Here is a 17,004-nt window from a genome sequence, read left to right on the forward strand (position 1 = left end):
CTTGTACCATGTACAAAAATTAATTCAAAATACATCAAAGATCTAACTTAAGAGCCGAAACTATAAAACTCTTAGAAGAAAATATTGGGAAAAATATTCATGACCTTGGATTTGGCAACAATTTCATGGATATGACACCAAAAGTGTAGGCAACAAAAGAAAAAAAACAGATAAACAGAACTGCATCAAATTAAGAACCTTTGTTAAGAACTTAATAGTGTCAAAGACCACTGTTAAGAAAGTGAAAAGACAACCTACAGAATGGGGAAAATATTTGCAGATTATATATCTGATGAGGGATTGATATTTAGAATATAGAAAGAATTTCAACTCAACAACAACAACAACACAACCCAATTCAAAAATGGGTAAATATTTGAACAGACATTTCTCCAAAGAAGATGTACAAATGGCCAATAAGTACACGAAAAGGTGCTCACCATCCCTAGTCATTAGGGAAATGGAAAGCAAAACTATGATGAGATGTCACTTCACACCAACTAGTATGGCTATAATCGGGAAGATGGGAAATAATAAATGTCAGTGAGGCCGTGGAGAGGTTGGAACCATCCTGGGTTAGTGGTGGGAACGTAAAAGGAGCAGCTGATGTGATCTTGGCAGTTACTCAAGATTAGGAACTACCATATGACCTAGCAATCCTACTCCTGGATATATATCCTAATGAACTGAAAGCAGGTCTCTATACACCAATGTTCACAGCAGCATTAGGTACAATAATCAAAAGGTGGAAAAGAACACAAGGGTCTAACAATAGATAAGTGGACACACAAAATGTGGCATACATTGGATACTTTAAATGGAAGCCATAAAATGGAAGGAAATTTTCGGTGTGATATATCCTATGACATCGACAGACCTTGAAAACATTATGCTTAGTGAATAAGCCAGACATAGAAGGACAAATGTTGTATGATTCCACTTACATGAGTTACTCAGAATAGACGAGTTTGACAAAGAAAGTAGAGAAAAGGTTACCAGGGGTTGGGGGCAGGTAGGAATGGGGAGTTATGGTTGAATTGATAGAGTTTATTGGGGATGATGAAAAAAGGGTATAGATAGTGGAGATGAGAAGGTAAACGCTATGAATGTAATTAATGCCACTGAACTGGACACTTACAAATAGGTTGGGGCACCTCGGTGGCTCTTGATTTTGGCTCAGGTCATGGTCTCTCCATTGGTGGGATCAAGGCCTATGTCAGGCTCCTTGCTGACAGCAAAGGAGCCTGCTTGGGATTCTCTCCCTCTCTCTCTCTCTCTCAAAATAAACAACTAAACTTTAAAAAATAAATGCAAATGGCTAAAATGGTATGTATATTTTATCACAGATACACAAAAAATAAAGAGGCGAGGGAGGGTTGAAATTTTATAAGAAATGACCTTTCTGTAGAGCCGTAAAGGAGGCGGAAAGTCAAGTGGCCATCTGCAGGAAGGGGGTTCGGCCAGAGGGAGTAGTACAACAGGTCTGAGTGGGAGTGGGAGAGACACATTCCAGTATCGGGCGGGAGCCCGTGTGGCTGAGTTGAGTGAGCCTGGAGGAGAGTGGAAGGAGGGGAGGCCAGAGAGAGCTCAGGCCGCGGTAAGTATTTTGGTTTCTTCTGGGAAGGGGAGCCACAGCAAGTTTTTGAACAGCTGTACGTGATCCGACTTGAATTTTAACAGGATGCAGTGGAACAAAACATCCGAGGCCACTGCACCGGCCACCGGCCAGCCAGTGGCCAGTTCGCTACCTCCAGGGAGTCTGTCGAGTAAGCGCCTAGTGCTCCCCAGGAGGCGCTTCCCCGAGCCGCCTTCGGGGGGCAGAAGAGCCGCGCTGAACGCCTCGCGTTCGGGTGCCTCGACACACCCCACCCTCGGGCGCAGGTGGCCCAGACCCTGGGAATCCTTACGCCGAAACCTATCCGTAGTTGCGCGCTTCCGCTCGGCCCTTTAAGAGCGAGCGTGTCCGGAGGCCTAACCTGGGGCGATGGCTGCCCGGGGACTGAACCGCGACTTGGGAAGGGAGGCGGAGAAAACTTCCCAAAAAGAATTCCAACTTTTCCTGGGCCTGATTCCCCTCGGGCGTCCCTAAGAGCGCAGAGCTTCCTTTCCGGAAACTTCACTTGGTTCTTTCAATTATCTAAGTTGGAGGGCACAACAGGCCTGCAATGCCTCCGTTCTCCCAGGACGGGAGCCTCCCCCAGCCCAAAGCTCGCTAAGACTCGCCCCTCCCCGCAGGGTGTACCTAGGCGGGTCCATCGCCACCCGGGCAGAGGGGTGTGGGCAGAGAGGGAACAGGTGCAGGGAGGGACCCGCCCCCCTCAACAGGTGAATCACCCCAGTTAAGCGTCGGTTCTCGTGAGTTACACTCTGCGCGGCTTCGCCAGGGCAGGAGAGGGCCGGACAGGACCCCCAGTCCGCAGGCGCCCTCCCGGCGCGCTGGTCACTTGGTTCCGACCCTCGGGGCCGGAGCGTACCTGGGTCAGCCCACTTCCGGGGAGGGAGGTGGAGGAGCCCCTCCCCACCGCCCACCCCCTGGCCCAGCCCTCTGCTCTCACCCAGTGTACCTGGGCTGATCCATTCCCCAGAGCGCGCAGGGGGTGGAGTGGCTCGGGGAGCCACAGTGGGTCCGGCGAGTTTCTCCCCGAAAGCTGGAGCGTGCTCCTCATCCACGTTATTTCCGCTAATTAAAGTCCTGGAACAGGGCAGGGTGGGCTTGGAATAGGGACAAGGAACGGAAGCGGGAAGGGGAGGAGCAAGCACCCCTCCCAGGCTTAGTGCGCGCCGCGCCCCCTACCCTCTCGGTACCAAGTAGGGGACGCGCGGGCCAGACGCGCCCAGACGGCCGCGATGGCGCCAGTGGCTCGCGGGCTCTCCTGGGGGATGGGCCCTCACCTAGCCTTTCGGGGCTGGGGCGCGGTCGTCTTCCTGTGGCTTTTTCTCAGCACCTTGTGCACAGGTATGGAGAGCGGGGCCTCTGGTCGGCGGAGCGGCGGGACGGCACTGTAGAAGGGGGATGGATGGAGTTCTACACAGCCGAGCGGGCTGGAGAGCTGGGGGAGGGGGAGCGCCGAGACTAGGATCTCTGGATCCCCAAGGTCTCGGGAAATCTGGGTGTCAGGGTGAAAGGAATTCCCCATTCGAGCCAAGGAACGCTCCCCCGCCCTAGTTCAGAGATAGCAGGAAGTGAAACTCCCCGGACCGCGAATCCTGGAGCGGCAAGGAGAAGGGGACCTTTTGTGATGTCGGGGTGAAGGACCACCCGATCACTGGCAAAGGCCGGGATGGGGATTTGGGCGCACCCCAAGATTTCTAAGACTTGGGGTAACGGAGAGCGGACACTCGAGGGCTGGATCAGACGCCGCCTGGAGAAAGAGTTCAAGAAACAGAGCCCAGGCTTTGGGTGGATGTAAGACTAGGGACTCCCCAGGCCCCAGCCCCATCCATGTTGCCAAGTATCTGCTTAAGGGTCTGGTGGGATGGACTTACGGACTTGGTGTGAAACCATCTTCTGCTGGCAAGCTTTCACCTGGATCAGATGTTTGGGTGGGGATGTGGAGGGGACTTTATCTTTAACCAAGCGCTTTTGGTGTGTTCGTTTGAGATGGATTAGGGTCGGGTGAGGTGGGAGGCTGATGGAGACACTATGGGGGCTTTAGCTACTCCATGGCAAAAGAGTTCAGTGAAACAACTCCAAAATTCCACTCCCCTCCCTCGCCCCCCAGTCACAAGACCCCATGGAACTTGGAACCTTTAGTGGTTGTTTTTGCAGTAGGGCCTTGAGTGCAGTGGCCTTGGGGTGGTCTTTGCGCCTTCCTGCTTAGGCCACAGAGAGAGGTCCTTCCCATGAGAGAATGGCTAAGGGAAGAGGGAGCCAAGGCCACACTCTAGGAAGAGGGATGGACAGGACGTTCCAAGAAATCTGGCTGTGTGACCTTGCACTTGCCACTTTAGCCCCACGGGTCTAGGAAATGGGCATGATTATCTGAGCAGCCTCTCTGGTCCCAGGGATTAAGGAACAATGTGTGCTAGGGATTCTGTAAAACCATTACACTTGCAAGTGTCCCACTGGTGACCAGTGATGTTGCTCAGTCTTGAGGCACTTCCCTGAGCTCACGGAAGCCCTTGCCGACTCTCCCCTTGCCCTCAGCTCCTGCCAGCGCCATCCAGGTGACTGTGTCAGACCCCTACCACGTGGTGATCCTCTTCCAGCCTGTGACCCTGCCCTGCACCTACCAAGCCACCACGACTCCCACGGCACCCATTGTGATCTGGAAGTACAAGTCTTTCTGCCGGGACCGCATCGCCGATGCCTTCTCCCCAGCCAGTGTGGACAACCAGCTCAATGCCCAACTGGCAGCCGGTAACCCAGGCTACAATCCCTACGTGGAGTGCCAGGACAGCATGCGCACTGTCAGGGTTGTAGCCACCAAGCAGGGCAATGCCGTGACCCTGGGAGACTACTACCAGGGCCGAAGGATCACCATCACAGGAAGTACGTTGGGCTGGGCAGGGCAGGGGATGGGGCGGGCGGGGCTTGCTTGGGTGGCGGTGTTGGCTCCCTTGTGCCCAACCTGGTGTCGCCCCCCCCCCCCCCCCCCCCGGAAGCTCTTGAGCAGCAGTGTCTAAAAGGCTTGATGAAGGGAGGGATCCTTCCTTCCATCCATCCATTCATCCGTCTGTGCTTTATTTAACAACAAAGATTTATTGAGCACCTAACGTATACAGGTGCTGTTTGATGCTGGAAGTTCATCAAATCCTTTCCCTTGTGGAGACCACATTCCAGTGAGGGAGACCAATGAGATAACATGTAGTGTCAAGTGCTTGGAACATAAAATTGGGTAACGAAGAGAAGCAGCGGTTCTAGAATGATACTAATACCAGCAACAGTATGTAAAAATATATATAAGTATGTGCCAAGGCCCTCATCCGGGTTTGTATGGATTAACTCATTTAGACCACACAGTAATTGTGTGAGATTCTGTTGTCATTGTATAGAGGTCCAGAGAGGTAAAGCAGCTTACACGGGGTCACAGAGCTGCGATTCTAAGGCGGCCACTTTGGGTCTCATCTCCAAGCTTGTAATCCCTACTTGCCCAGGGTGGTCAGCAAAGGGCTCACCAAGGCAGTAACATGAGTAAGCTGACGGCGTGAGAGATTTTCATGGATAAAGCCTATGACTTGCCAGGCACCTTACATACTTTCTCCTATGCAGTCCTCGTGACCACATTTTACACTCTTGGCTTTGAGGCTCAGAGAGGTTAGAGTGGCTGTCTAGACACACAGCTAAGAAGGGGCTGGAGCTGGGATTTGAACCCAGGCAGACTTCAGAAGCCTGGTCTTTAACCATAATACTGCCAGCTAACAGGAAATGCCTTTTGGGACTAAGTAAGGAGCAGGTAGGAAGTCATCCATTCATTCTTTCGGTGTTTATCAAGCATCTGCTAAATGTTAGGTGCTGATGTAGGTGCTGTGGATGTAAGTGGCGATCAGGACAGCCAAGGTCTCTGTGCTCAAGGAGGTGACATTCTAGTGGGGTGAGACTGGCAGTAAACAAGCAGAGAAAGAGAATTTCAGGGAGTACTAAGTGCTACAGAGCAAGTCAGCTAGGGCCACCTACTATATGGAATGAGTCAGGGGCGCACCCCTTAAGACATTTAGTGAGTGTGATTTCGAAGGACCAGACCCTAGGGGTGCCTGGGTGGCTCAGTCCGTTAAGCGTCCCACTTGGCCAGGTCATGATCTCACAGTTTGTGAGTTGGAGCCCCCCGCGTCGGGCTCTGTGCTGACAGCTTAGAGCCTGGAGCCTGCTTCGCATTCTGTCTCCCTCTCTCTCTGCCCCTCCCCAGCTCGCACTCTGTCTCTGTCTCTCTCTCTCAAAAATAAATAAACATTAAAATAAGAGATAGAAGGACCAGACCCTAAAGAATCTAGGGGAAGGTGATGGGGCTGTAGTGGGGGAGGGATGAATGCTCAACTCATGTAATGGATTTACCCTTTCAACTCATGTAATGGATTTACCCTTTCTTAAATAAGGATTAGAGTTTTGATCTTGGGTATGGGGACAGAGCAGGGAAGGGAGCGTCCCTTTGCAGACCCCGAGAGACCAGGCAGGTCGTGGAGCACACTCCCTCGCTCTGTCTAGACCATGGACAGAAGGCAAGGTTCCAGAGACCCAGTCTGTCAGTCGTGCTTGGGGGAGGGACCCGAACAGCTTGCCCTGACTTTTCATGAGCATCCTGCTGTTCTTGAGGTCAGAGAGCTTCTTGGGGGTTCAACCTGTACAGGCCCCTCCCCTATAACCCAGGGCCGTCTCTGGCCTGGACCAGGCATGACTACCCAGCAGCCCTGTCCGGATACCCCCAAACTGAGAGTGTCCTTGAAGGCTGGCTGGAATCACGCCTCCTCTGCTGAGGCTAAAACTCCAGAGTGACCCTCAGGCTCTCCTGGGGTAGACTCTTCTTGTTCCAGAGGCCTAAGGTGCCTTGACGCGGGGGTTTCAAGCTGCCTTGACGCGCTCTGTGTCGTGTTTGATACAGGCAGTAATGTGTAAATATCCATTGTGTGTATGTCCTCTCAGGAAATCTGGGAGCCGCGGGAGCTTCCTCCATTTCAGCTTTGAGGATGGAGAAAAGCGGACCCCCTTTTGGTGTTCCTAGGGCCACCAGCTGTCCAGGTTTTAACTGGAAGTTGTCCTTGGCAAACCATAATGGTGTGTCCCTCAGCTCAGGGTGCCTCTGGCTACCCCTCCATTCCTCCTTGCTTTGAGTGACGTGGAGCGCCAGGATGGGAGCTTGTTTCTACCTCGCCAGGCTGCCTGGGCACGTGTGCCCCCCCACCCACCCCTACCCAGTAGCACTAGAAAGCCCATGGGACCCCTGGGGTGAGGGCTGCTTCTGCCTGATGCAGATAAGGAACCAAAGGTCCAGAGATGTAGAAGAGGCCCTGCTCTGTTCTCAACTGGAGACCCAGCACCTCCTCCTGGCACCTAAAACAATGAGGGCAATGCCCAGCCCGAGTGATGTCAGGACCACACATAGACCGGGAACAGGGTGCGCCCTGCAGGAAGGAGGTGGGCCCGGGCCTTAGAATTGATCAAAAGCAGCTGGAAAGCCATATTTTGTGTGGGTTTTGAAAACGTTATACAGCCTCAAAGAAAACATTGAGCCTGGGATCCGGCCCAGAGGAGCCAGGGGATTTCAACTCCTGGCCTGTGAACTTTGGCTGTAGCCGGGGGTTCCCATCCACCTCTGCAGCACAGGGTAGGGACCCGCCCCTCAGCTCTGGTTTTGGAGACTTGGTTGGAGTCTGATTTAAGGACACAGGTGGGAAAATGATGGGCCGAGAGGGTGTTCCGGAGAATCAGGAAGATTTGGGAGCACGTAGTTCAGCGTTTTATGAGGATTCAGTGAGAATACATGGAAAGGGACCCAGCACAGAGGAAGAGTTCAATAATCAGTGGCTAGATGTGTGATTGTGGAGGGGAGTTGTGTCCTCTACTCCCTCACAGTTGCTCGGAAGGTCACCTTACGTGTAAGGCTTCCCTGGCCACCCCTTAAATTTACACAACTCCCACATCTGGCACTTTCCGTCTGCCTTCTCTGGTCGGGTTTCTCCATACTCCTTATCACCATCTGATACATGGTATATTTAAGTTTATTTGTCTTTCTTTCTCAGTTAGGATCTGAGCTCCGTCAAAGCGGGGATTTATATCTGCTGTATGTAGCAGTGGTTCTCAAACTTGTCGGTTGTAGGGCCTCTCCACTCTTAAATACTTCAGAGAACTTTGCTTTTATGACTAGCAAACAGAGGAGTTTAAAAAATATTTAAAATGACAATAACCAATTTGTTACAGGTTAATATAAATAACGTGCTTTTTTATGGAAAAAGAACCATATTTTCCAAACGCAAGCAAAAACCTTTAACGAAGAGTATGGCATTGTTTTAGTTTTATATTTTTGCACATCTCCTGCAAGTCTGCCCGAGCAGGAGAAGCTGGCTTCTCAGAGCTGCTGCTGCATTCAGTATACTCTGACAGCACAGGCTTTATAGCCTCTGGAAAACTTCCTGGCAACGCACGAGAGATTGAGCGAGAAAGGCAGATAACACCTTAGTATTATTATGATAACTTTGACCTCAAGGACGCCTCTGAAAAGATCTGGGGGAACCCCGGGGTCTATAGATCACACTTGGAGGACTGCCTTTCTAGCACGCCAGTCGCCTCAGGTATGTCCGGAACATAGGGTGCATTTGGTGATTATGTGTTGAATATTGAATGAGTGTATCAAGTGCCTATTTGAATACAGCCATGTGCCCAGAATGCTAGAACAGACAGCAGGTGCTAAGGAAGGTGGGCATGAAGAGGGAAGGGGTTCATTTCCCGGTCCTGGCCAAGGCCCCGTGCCAAGCACTGGGGACTCAGTAGTGGCCGAGACAGGCCGGGTTCTGCCTGCATGGAGCCCACATTCCCTTGGGCATGGGGTCACGGAGGGTCAACCCCTGAGCTGGCTGATACAATTCAGCAGTGAGGTGGAGGTTACGCTTGCAGGATGGACCCGGCCCTGTGAGCGTCTGGGAACCCAGTGCCAGGCAGGTATGGGCCCAGCATCTTGGGGGACGGTGAGGAGGCCAGTGTGTCTGGAGTCTAGTGAGCAAAGGAGAACAGTGGGTTTGAGGCTGGTGTGGTAACCAGTGGCCAGATCTTATCAAGGGCCTTGTGGGCTGGGGGTAAGGTGCTTGGAGGGGCGAAGGAGGACCTCGGCAGGAGGGTTTCCTATAGGCGCGAGGCCTTTTGAAAAAGGAAGAGGGATCAGCTCTTTCATTACTTCATCAGTGGACTGATGCCCTGCTGGGTCCCAGGTGGTGCAGACTGGGGCACACACTTCGTGCCCTCGGGGCCCACATGGGGAAGGGCATTGGGTGTGCGGGTCAGGGAGGTAGGCAGGTCAGCAGGAGCCAGAGAGCCAGAGCAGCTGCGGAGAAAGCGGCCTGGACTCCTGGGGTGGGAGAGGGAGGTGCTCATTTCTGGCCCGTTCCTGTCTCCCATCCTCCAAGGGCCTCCTGGGGAGTCGTCCGGGGTCCCACCCCATCCCACGTGGGTGAATGGCCGAAGGGGTTTAACTAATTAGGGCCCGAGGAGTAGGGAGGAAACCGGATGTGCTGAAAGACTTTCATTACCACTGTAATTGACAGGCTCCTGGCCCGTGTGAGCGTCCCAAGCCCTGGGCCTGACCTGGAATGTGGGGCTGGTGACTCGGGAACTGGGGGCGGCCCTAGTGTCTCTCACAGCCACTCTTTCCCAGGCCTGGGCGGCTCCCAATTCCTGGAATCTGGCCTATTTCTCTGCCTCGCCACCCCAGCCTCCTGCCCCTGGGTCTATCCCAGGCACTATGGTGGTTCTTGTCGGGGGAGTCCCCTTTGCTGTGAGAGGTGGTAAGACAATGGCTATAAATCTGCAGCCCAGGCTCTGGAGTCAGACCATCCAGCTCCACCGCTGACGACTCTTATGACCTGGGTCAGATTAGGTGATCTCGCCAGACCTCTTTTCTCATCTACCGAACAGGAAAGGTAACAGGACCCACCTCACAGACTAGTTGAAATACCGTGTTAAGTAGTTACAACAGAGCCTAAAAAGTAGCACACCCTTGGTACGAGTCATTTACTGTTCCCGTGGTCCGTGTGTAGGCCTGCTCTCTTACCCTCTTCCTGACATGCTCTCGGGGAGGCCCCGATGCCCTCGAGGCTCCCTCACCTGTCTCCTGTTGCAGATGCTGACCTGACCTTTGACCAGACGGGTTGGGGGGACAGCGGTGTATATTACTGCTCCGTGGTCTCAGCGCAGGACCTCCAGGGGAACAACGAGGCCTATGCAGAGCTCATCGTTCTGGGTGAGTGGGCTTGGGCCCTGCGGGCCCGGGAAGGGGGTGGGAACCAGGACCGGGCCCCTTCTTCAGCCACTTGTGTATGTCTGCTGTCTGCCCTCCGCCCTCCAGCTCGCTCTCTGGACTCTGTCGCCTGCTTCGCTCTCCCCTCATGGCACCACCAGTCACTGGGGCTTCTCTTTGCCCTGCACCCCAGGCAGGGACCCCTCCCCACAACAATTCAGATAAGCCAGAGCCACACTGAGAGTGGAGAGCGCTGGGGAGTCTACCTCTTCCTGGTCTCCGTTTTTAAAAATCTCGAAATTCTCAGAGTTAATTGGCAGTGAGTGAGGAGGGAAGGCGGTGTGTCTAACTGAGGGAAGGCTGGATCCTGCTGCCATGCGTGGAAGGGACGCTGCCATTAGCCAGATGCTCTGTTACCGGCCAACACATATAGTCACGTGTGGCGCGTGCTATATGTGAGGCATGTGCTATACGTGTGGCACTGCTGGGCTGGACGTTGCCATCATCACACGTGTGATGCAAGAAAACGCATGTGTGAATGAGCACACACATGATGGGGGACGTGCTCCAGGGTGTTCAGATCACAGCAGAGCTCACGTGTGGGTGACCCAGAGAACGCTGGCCTTTGGTCAAATGCACATTCTACATCAGCATTTCCCAAAATGTAGTGTTAGGACCTGCTTAACGCATTAAACAACTATCGAGGCTCGCGCAGAGTTTTTGTGGACGGTTTTGTGGATTATTACAAATTGAAAGCAGGAGGTTTTTTTAAGCACGAGGCACGTGGGCACCCGATCCATTATCCTCAAAGCGATGAGGTCATCGCCCGGCATGGAGCCTCTGGAAAACCCCTGCGCACCTGCGGGAGATGGGGTGCGAGAAAGGCGAATGGTGGCGTGGTGTCATTCTGAGAGTTGTAGCCTCGTGGGCAGGACCACACTTTGGGAACCGCTGGCTTGCGTGCTAGAACCTCCTCGTCGGGGCAGGTGGCACGGAGTATGTGAGGTCTGTTGGGGAGAGCTTTGTTGACACAGAGCTGGTGTGTGGGTGCCCCGGCGGTACGATGCTAGTGGGACACAGAGCAACCGGTGGCACCAGCTGGGCCATGGAATGTACGTATGGGACAGAGTGTGAAATGAGACGGAACTCAGGGCCACGCTATGATTTTGATGGCCTGTTGGCACTTTTGCCTTCATGGGCCTCTTCCTTCGTATTAAAAACACGTGTTTTATGATTGCATTGCTGTAAATTCATTATTATATATTCAGTGTTACTATATTTTTTTCTTCAGATTTTAAAATAAAATTAAAACATTTTCATGGGCCCTCGGGCACTGTGCCTCCTCTGCCTGATGGAACAGGACTGTCCCTGTCACATGACATGGAGCCCTTTGGGGCGATAGGACCCGTGTATGTGGAAAAGATGGAGTGCCCACACGGAGGTTGAACCTTCAGAACCACGGGACCCTTTGGGGCAAGAGAATTCCCCGTGGCATGAGAGAGTGGGTAAATTATGTGGTGGAAGCCTTCTGGAAAATAGCACTCAACTGGTGGGGGGCGCGTGGCAGGAACTGTGTGCCAGGACCCTCCTGGGCTACCAGCCCGTCTGCTTCAGGACAGCTTCACCCTGATGAGCCTGGAGCTTGGCTTCAGGGTAGGGGCGGGCTGGGCTGGCCCCTGCCAGCATAATCTGTCTTTCTTTTGTCCCTCCAGGCAGGACCTCGGGGGTGGCAGAGCTCTTACCTGGTTTTCAGGCGGGGCCCATGGAAGGTACGGGGTAGCGCCCCCCCCCCCCCGCCCCCGACACCACTTACCACTGCTAAGTATTCTCCCCCACCCTAAACCCTGCTCTCTGTGGACCCCCACTAACCTCACCTGACTCCAACTCCGTGGCATCAGGTGACCTGGCCCTGGGATTTGGGGTGGACTGGGCTGGCTGAGCAGGGGCCTGGGGTGCAGGCAGGGGGCTCCTGTTGACTGGTGCCTGCCTTACTCTTCTAGAGACGAGGATCTGGGCAGCTGGCTCTCTGTCCCTTCTCTGAGGCTCCATCCTGTTCTTGCTCCAGCCAGGTCACCCCTCATTCTCTGCCTTCCCTGATGAGCCCAGTGCAAGCTCCCTAAATTCAGGACTGGCCTGGGTCGTAGAGGGCGGGCATCCCTCTGCTGCTGCGCCCCGGCGTCTGGCATGGAGAATCCAGCAGGGGGCTGCAACGTCCCCAGCAAGTTTCACAAACAGCTTCGCCCCACCCGTGACTCTGCACTGCCCCGCTGTGCCTGTGTCCGCGTGTCCCCGTGTCCTCCCAGGCCTCCTGCTCACGGCCTTTTCTCCTCCCTCCGCAGACTGGCTATTTGTGGTCGTGGTCTGCTTGGCTGCCTTCCTCGTCTTCCTCCTCCTGGGCATCTGCTGGTGTCAGTGCTGCCCCCACACGTGCTGCTGTTATGTCAGGTGTCCCTGCTGCCCGGAGAAGTGCTGCTGTCCGGAGGCCTGTAAGTGCCCCTCACACGCCCACCCCTGCAGGCCTCTCTCCTGGCTTCCAGGGGAGGAGGTAGCCCTCTGCCCGCTTCCCAGGACACTGTCACCGTTCTGGAGGGTTTGAGCAATCTGGGACAAAGTGGGCCAAGGAGGATCTGCTGTCTTCAATGCTCATTTAGATTTTCACTTATTTGGAGTTGTTTGTTTTGAAAGCATAATTTATGCACATGGTTAAAAAAAAAAAAAGGATTCAAATAGTGCAAAATGCCATTCACTGGGAAGAAAAGCTGCCTTGAAAAACAAAATCTGCAATGAAAAAGTAAGACACCAGACAAGGTTTACAGCACTGTATAATTTACAGAATTTTAAAAGCCCACGTCCACAAAAGCACTCTGGGATTGACGTGGATGCCGTGTTTAAGGCCATCTCTAGCACATCAGAGTAGGTATGGCTGGGGACGGAAGGGGAAAGAGCAAACAAAACAGGAAGGGGGAGGCAAAGAGAGGGAGTCTCCCTCTTGCCACTGGCCCAGCTCCTCTCCTCAGAGACGCGAGCGCTGCCAGTTCCTTCTAGAGCGTCCAGGTACGGCGGTGCCCCTCCGCACTTCACGGTGAAGTGGCAGGCGGCTGTTGTGGGCTTAGGCAGGTGGAGATGTAAGGCCTGGCTGGACAGGTCACCCGCTAGGAAGCCTAATGAGCCACCTCCCCATGTGTGTCCGGTACTTAGCGTGGGGCTCAGCCTACAGAAAACGTTCCTCACCCACTAGCTGTTGGACATGTTGCTGTCAGCACTGGTAATGACTAAGGGCCAGGAAGCACCTTGGAGCCCTGGCAGTGACACTGTGTGACCTCACACAAGCAGCGCCCACTCTCCCGGACGGTTTCCTTCTTTGCCAGGTCCCCGCAGAAGGTGTTTGAACATGAAGGGAAGAGTGCGTGTGAGCACCCAGCACAGGGCTGTGGCTCAATCCACACTGGCTAACTTTATGACATTGAACTCGGCAGTGAGCAACCCGGTTCCTCAAAGTATTGCTGCCCTGAGGAAAATCCGCTGCTCTCTGGAGGCTGCTGGCCATCCTGTTTCTCTTGTCATTTTTAGTTGAGAGCTTCGTATTCAGGCAGGGGGTGTTAGCCGACATCACAGGTGATGAGAGATGCCCCCAACCCCCCCTGCCGGGGCTGCATCCAGGTTTGCAATTACCCCAGTAACTAAGGCTGGGGCCACAATGGCAAATGCCTGTCCCAGGCCATGTTCTTTCCATCCTGAGACTCTGATACCTCAGAGAACCCATGAAATCATTGCCAGGGGCCCCGTTCCTTTGGTCCACAACTCCCAGCTAGTAAGAAGTCGGTCCAGTTCCCACGGTTAGTTAGGGAACTGCCAGATCACCTGAGCTACCGAGGGGCTTCTCCTGGGGGTGCTGAGTGCTGAGCTTTCTGTTTCCAAACTGAATCAGAGGAGGGAGCTTTCTGTGCCTCCCATTTCCCTGTCCCAATCCCAGGGAGGAAGCAGCCTCCTGGGGCCCAGTGACTCTGACACAAGAGCAGCCACCAGAACTCAGCCTCTTGCCTGGGGAGGAAGGCAGCAAAGAGGATGTGCCCTTGAGCTGTCCAGCCTAGAATCAGGCGGGGGTAGGGTGGGAGCAGATGTGGCCCTCGGCCACTGGAGGAGGTACTTGGTTCGCTGCTTGGCTGAGGCAAGTGAACGCTGAGGCTCCCACGCTCTTGCCTCAGACTGATTCCCATTGCGTGTGGGCCTGGAGGACCCAGCAGCCATGCGAGGGGAGTGGGCATGGGATTCCTCCCCAGATGATGCATTTTCTGGAATGGTCAAGGGAATACTTGAATCCAGCTAGAGAATCTAGCACATGGGCTTTACCTACAGGGGCTCCTTTGCACCCTACTGGTCTGTAAGGACACAGGCCCAGGGTGGCCACATCTCCTGACAAGGTGGTTAGAGAGCTGGGATTTTATGTAAAACCTTGTCAAATGTTGGCAAACCATCATATAAACATGTTGGCTTGCCAGATGGGGGCCCCCCATCTGGTAGCACATGCTACCAGTGCACACCCCCTGCCCAAAACCTTTGTGAAGAAACACAAAGGTGGTATGGATTCAACGATGATGTCCTGAGTCTCAGGGACGCTGCAGAAACCAATCCAAGTGCCTAGGGAAGCCCCATGGCTGGGGGATCGGGAAGAAGGTCCAGGCATATGTTCCTCCAGACCCTCTAACACAGCAAAAAGCGGCATGGCTCCTGGCCACCTTCTCATCTTGTGTGTCCTTCCCAGTGTATGCTGCCGGCAAAGCCGCCACCTCAGGCGTCCCAAGCATCTACGCCCCAAGCACCTATGCTCACCTCTCCCCTGCCAAGACCCCGCCCCCACCAGCCATGATTCCCATGGGCCCCATCTACAATGGGTACCCTGGAGACTTCGACAGGAATAGCTCAGGTGAGGCCTGGGGGAGCCAGGGCAGGGGGTAGGCTGGACATTTGGGTCCTAAGGGGTCTGGGGCTGGAAGAAAGAGGGGATTGGAGGCAGGGGAGAGGAGGCTGGATATGGGTTGCTCCAGGTAGACAGCCACTGACAGTCATCTCCCTCAGTTGGTGGCCACAGCTCCCAGGTACCCCTGCTTCGTGACACAGACAGCAGTGTGACCTCTGGTAAGAACCAACTGTTAAAAGATCGGACATGCCTTTAGGGGAGGGAGCTGGGTCTACATCTGCTCTTCTAAACTGATCACCTCCATCTCCTGCCCTTAGAAGTCCGCAGTGGCTACAGAATTCAGGCCAGCCAGCAGGACGACTCCATGCGGGTCCTGTACTACATGGAAAAAGAGCTGGCCAACTTTGACCCTTCTCGACCTGGTGCCCCCAATGGCCGCGTAGAGCGGGGTGAGTGGGAGCCTTGGGGTTTGAGGGGTTCCTGAGTGGGGAGGGAGAACCAAGTCTCCCTGACACCTGTCCTGTGTATGCTTGTGGCAAATCCTGGGCACAGTCCCTCCTTCCCTGCCACAGCCACAGCCACAGCCACAGCCACAGCGAGAAGTGTACGGGACCCTGCATGTCAATACTTAAAAAGATGAGAAGTTTAGGGTCTTCTAGAAAGTGTATGAGCCAAGTGGGTGACACTGCTGGGCCCTGGAGTTCCTGACCTCCCAGCAGTCAGTGACACACCCCCACCCCCACTTCCCTACAGCCATGAGTGAAGTCACCTCCCTCCATGAGGACGACTGGAGATCCCGGCCATCCCGGGGTCCTGCCCTTACCCCAATCCGAGATGAAGAATGGAGTCACCACTCCCCTCACAGTCCCAGGCGGTGGGAGCAAGAGGCCCCCACGGAGCGGCCAGGGAGTGGCTGGGGGGCCGGGCGGCCCCGTGCACGATCTGTGGATGCTCTGGATGACCTTACCCGGCCAAGCTCTGCTGAATCTGGGAGGAGGTCTCCCCCAAGTAGGGGGAGGAGAGGCCAAGCGTATGGACCTCCCAGAAGCCGAAGCCGGGATGATCTCTATGACCAAGATGACCCAAGGGAATTTCCACACTCCCGGGATCCCCACTATGATGACTTCAGGTCTAGAGACCGCCCTTATGCTGACCCTAGGTCCCGCTACCACCGCTCCCGGGACCCTCGGGAAGATAGCTCCAGGTCTGGGGACCCCCAATATGATGGGCGGCTATTGGAAGAGGCCTTGAGGAAAAAGGGGCCAGCTGAGAGGAGGAGGCCTTACAGGGAGGAAGATGAGGAGGCCTACTACCCTCCAGCGCCTCCCCCTTACTCTGAGACCGACTCCCAGGCTTCACGGGAGAGGAGGCTTAAGAAGGTGAGTGAACAGCCCTCCCTGGCTTTAAGACCCTTCCTGGACTTTCCTCCAGAGTCCCCAGCTCACACCCTCTTTTTTTCTCCCTTGCAGAACTTGGCCCTGAGTCGAGAAAGTTTAGTCGTCTGATCTCACGTTTTGTATGTACCTTTTGTACTGTTTTTTGTTTTGTTTTGTTTTTTGTTTTTTAATTTGAGGGACTATTGATTATCTTGCCCTCCTAAGTCTAATAAAACTTATCATTACAAGGCCTGTGTCTAGAGGGAAGTGTTTGTTTTGCTGCACGAAGTGGGTAGCCGGGGAGCTGCTGCGTCTGTGTGTGCGTGCCTGCGAGTGTGCAAAAGGCCATGTGTCCAGTTTTCTCTCAGGACTTGCCTCCTGGGCCGGGAGGAAAGAACCGGGTCTGCCTTCCTCCCCAGGCCGGGAGTACGTGCCCCACGCAGGCTCCGCCTGGCCGTGCGTGCGCGCCCCGGCCCCGCCCAGACGTGCGCATGCGCCCCAGTCCTCCGCCTTCGCGCACCTCCGCCCGGCCGCCGGGAGCGCGCGCGCGCGCTCCTCTCCCCTTCAACCCCGTTCACCTCCCCGCCCCCCCCCCCGACCTACTTTACTTCTCCAAACCCCGCAGCCTGCCTCGTCCCGGGCGACCAGAGCCCCTCCTCCGGGTCCCCTGGCGTTCCATCTGGGCCCGCGTTCCACCGGGCGGCCTGTCGGCGGGTGCCAGGCGGAGGCGGCGACGGCGACCTCGCGCCCCGCCGAGACCCGGGCCCGCGCGCGCCCGCCCGCCATCCGAGACACACAGCGCGCGCGCTCCCCGGGGGCTGCCCTCCCC

The 17,004-nt window shown here is 54.8% G+C and overlaps 1 protein-coding gene across 5 annotated transcripts; it reads left to right on the forward strand.

Moving 5' to 3' along the window:
- Positions 1–1,509: 1,509 nt before the first annotated feature.
- LSR (lipolysis stimulated lipoprotein receptor) lies at positions 1,510–16,425 on the forward strand. Of its 5 annotated transcripts, XM_025914797.2 has the most exons (10): positions 2,614–2,956; positions 4,148–4,492; positions 9,765–9,884; positions 11,594–11,650; positions 12,221–12,367; positions 14,644–14,805; positions 14,958–15,017; positions 15,117–15,248; positions 15,553–16,178; positions 16,269–16,425. In XM_025914797.2, exons 1-10 carry the CDS (start codon positions 2,848–2,850, stop codon positions 16,302–16,304), a joined length of 1,794 nt encoding a protein of 597 aa, XP_025770582.2. In that variant the 5' UTR covers positions 2,614–2,847; the 3' UTR covers positions 16,305–16,425. The 5 variants fall into 5 exon arrangements, with proteins under 5 accessions (XP_086547106.1, XP_086547103.1, XP_086547104.1 ...); XM_086690980.1 differs by lacking the exon at positions 2,614–2,956 and adding an exon at positions 1,510–1,597 and having other exon boundaries at positions 15,553–16,425; XM_086690977.1 differs by having other exon boundaries at positions 2,611–2,956; positions 15,553–16,425.
- Positions 16,426–17,004: the final 579 nt, after the last annotated feature.

This window comes from Puma concolor, chromosome E2, assembly GCF_028749965.1.
Source record: "Puma concolor isolate L17-30 chromosome E2, mPumCon1.1.hap2, whole genome shotgun sequence".
Classification (NCBI taxonomy): Eukaryota; Metazoa; Chordata; class Mammalia; order Carnivora; family Felidae; genus Puma; species Puma concolor.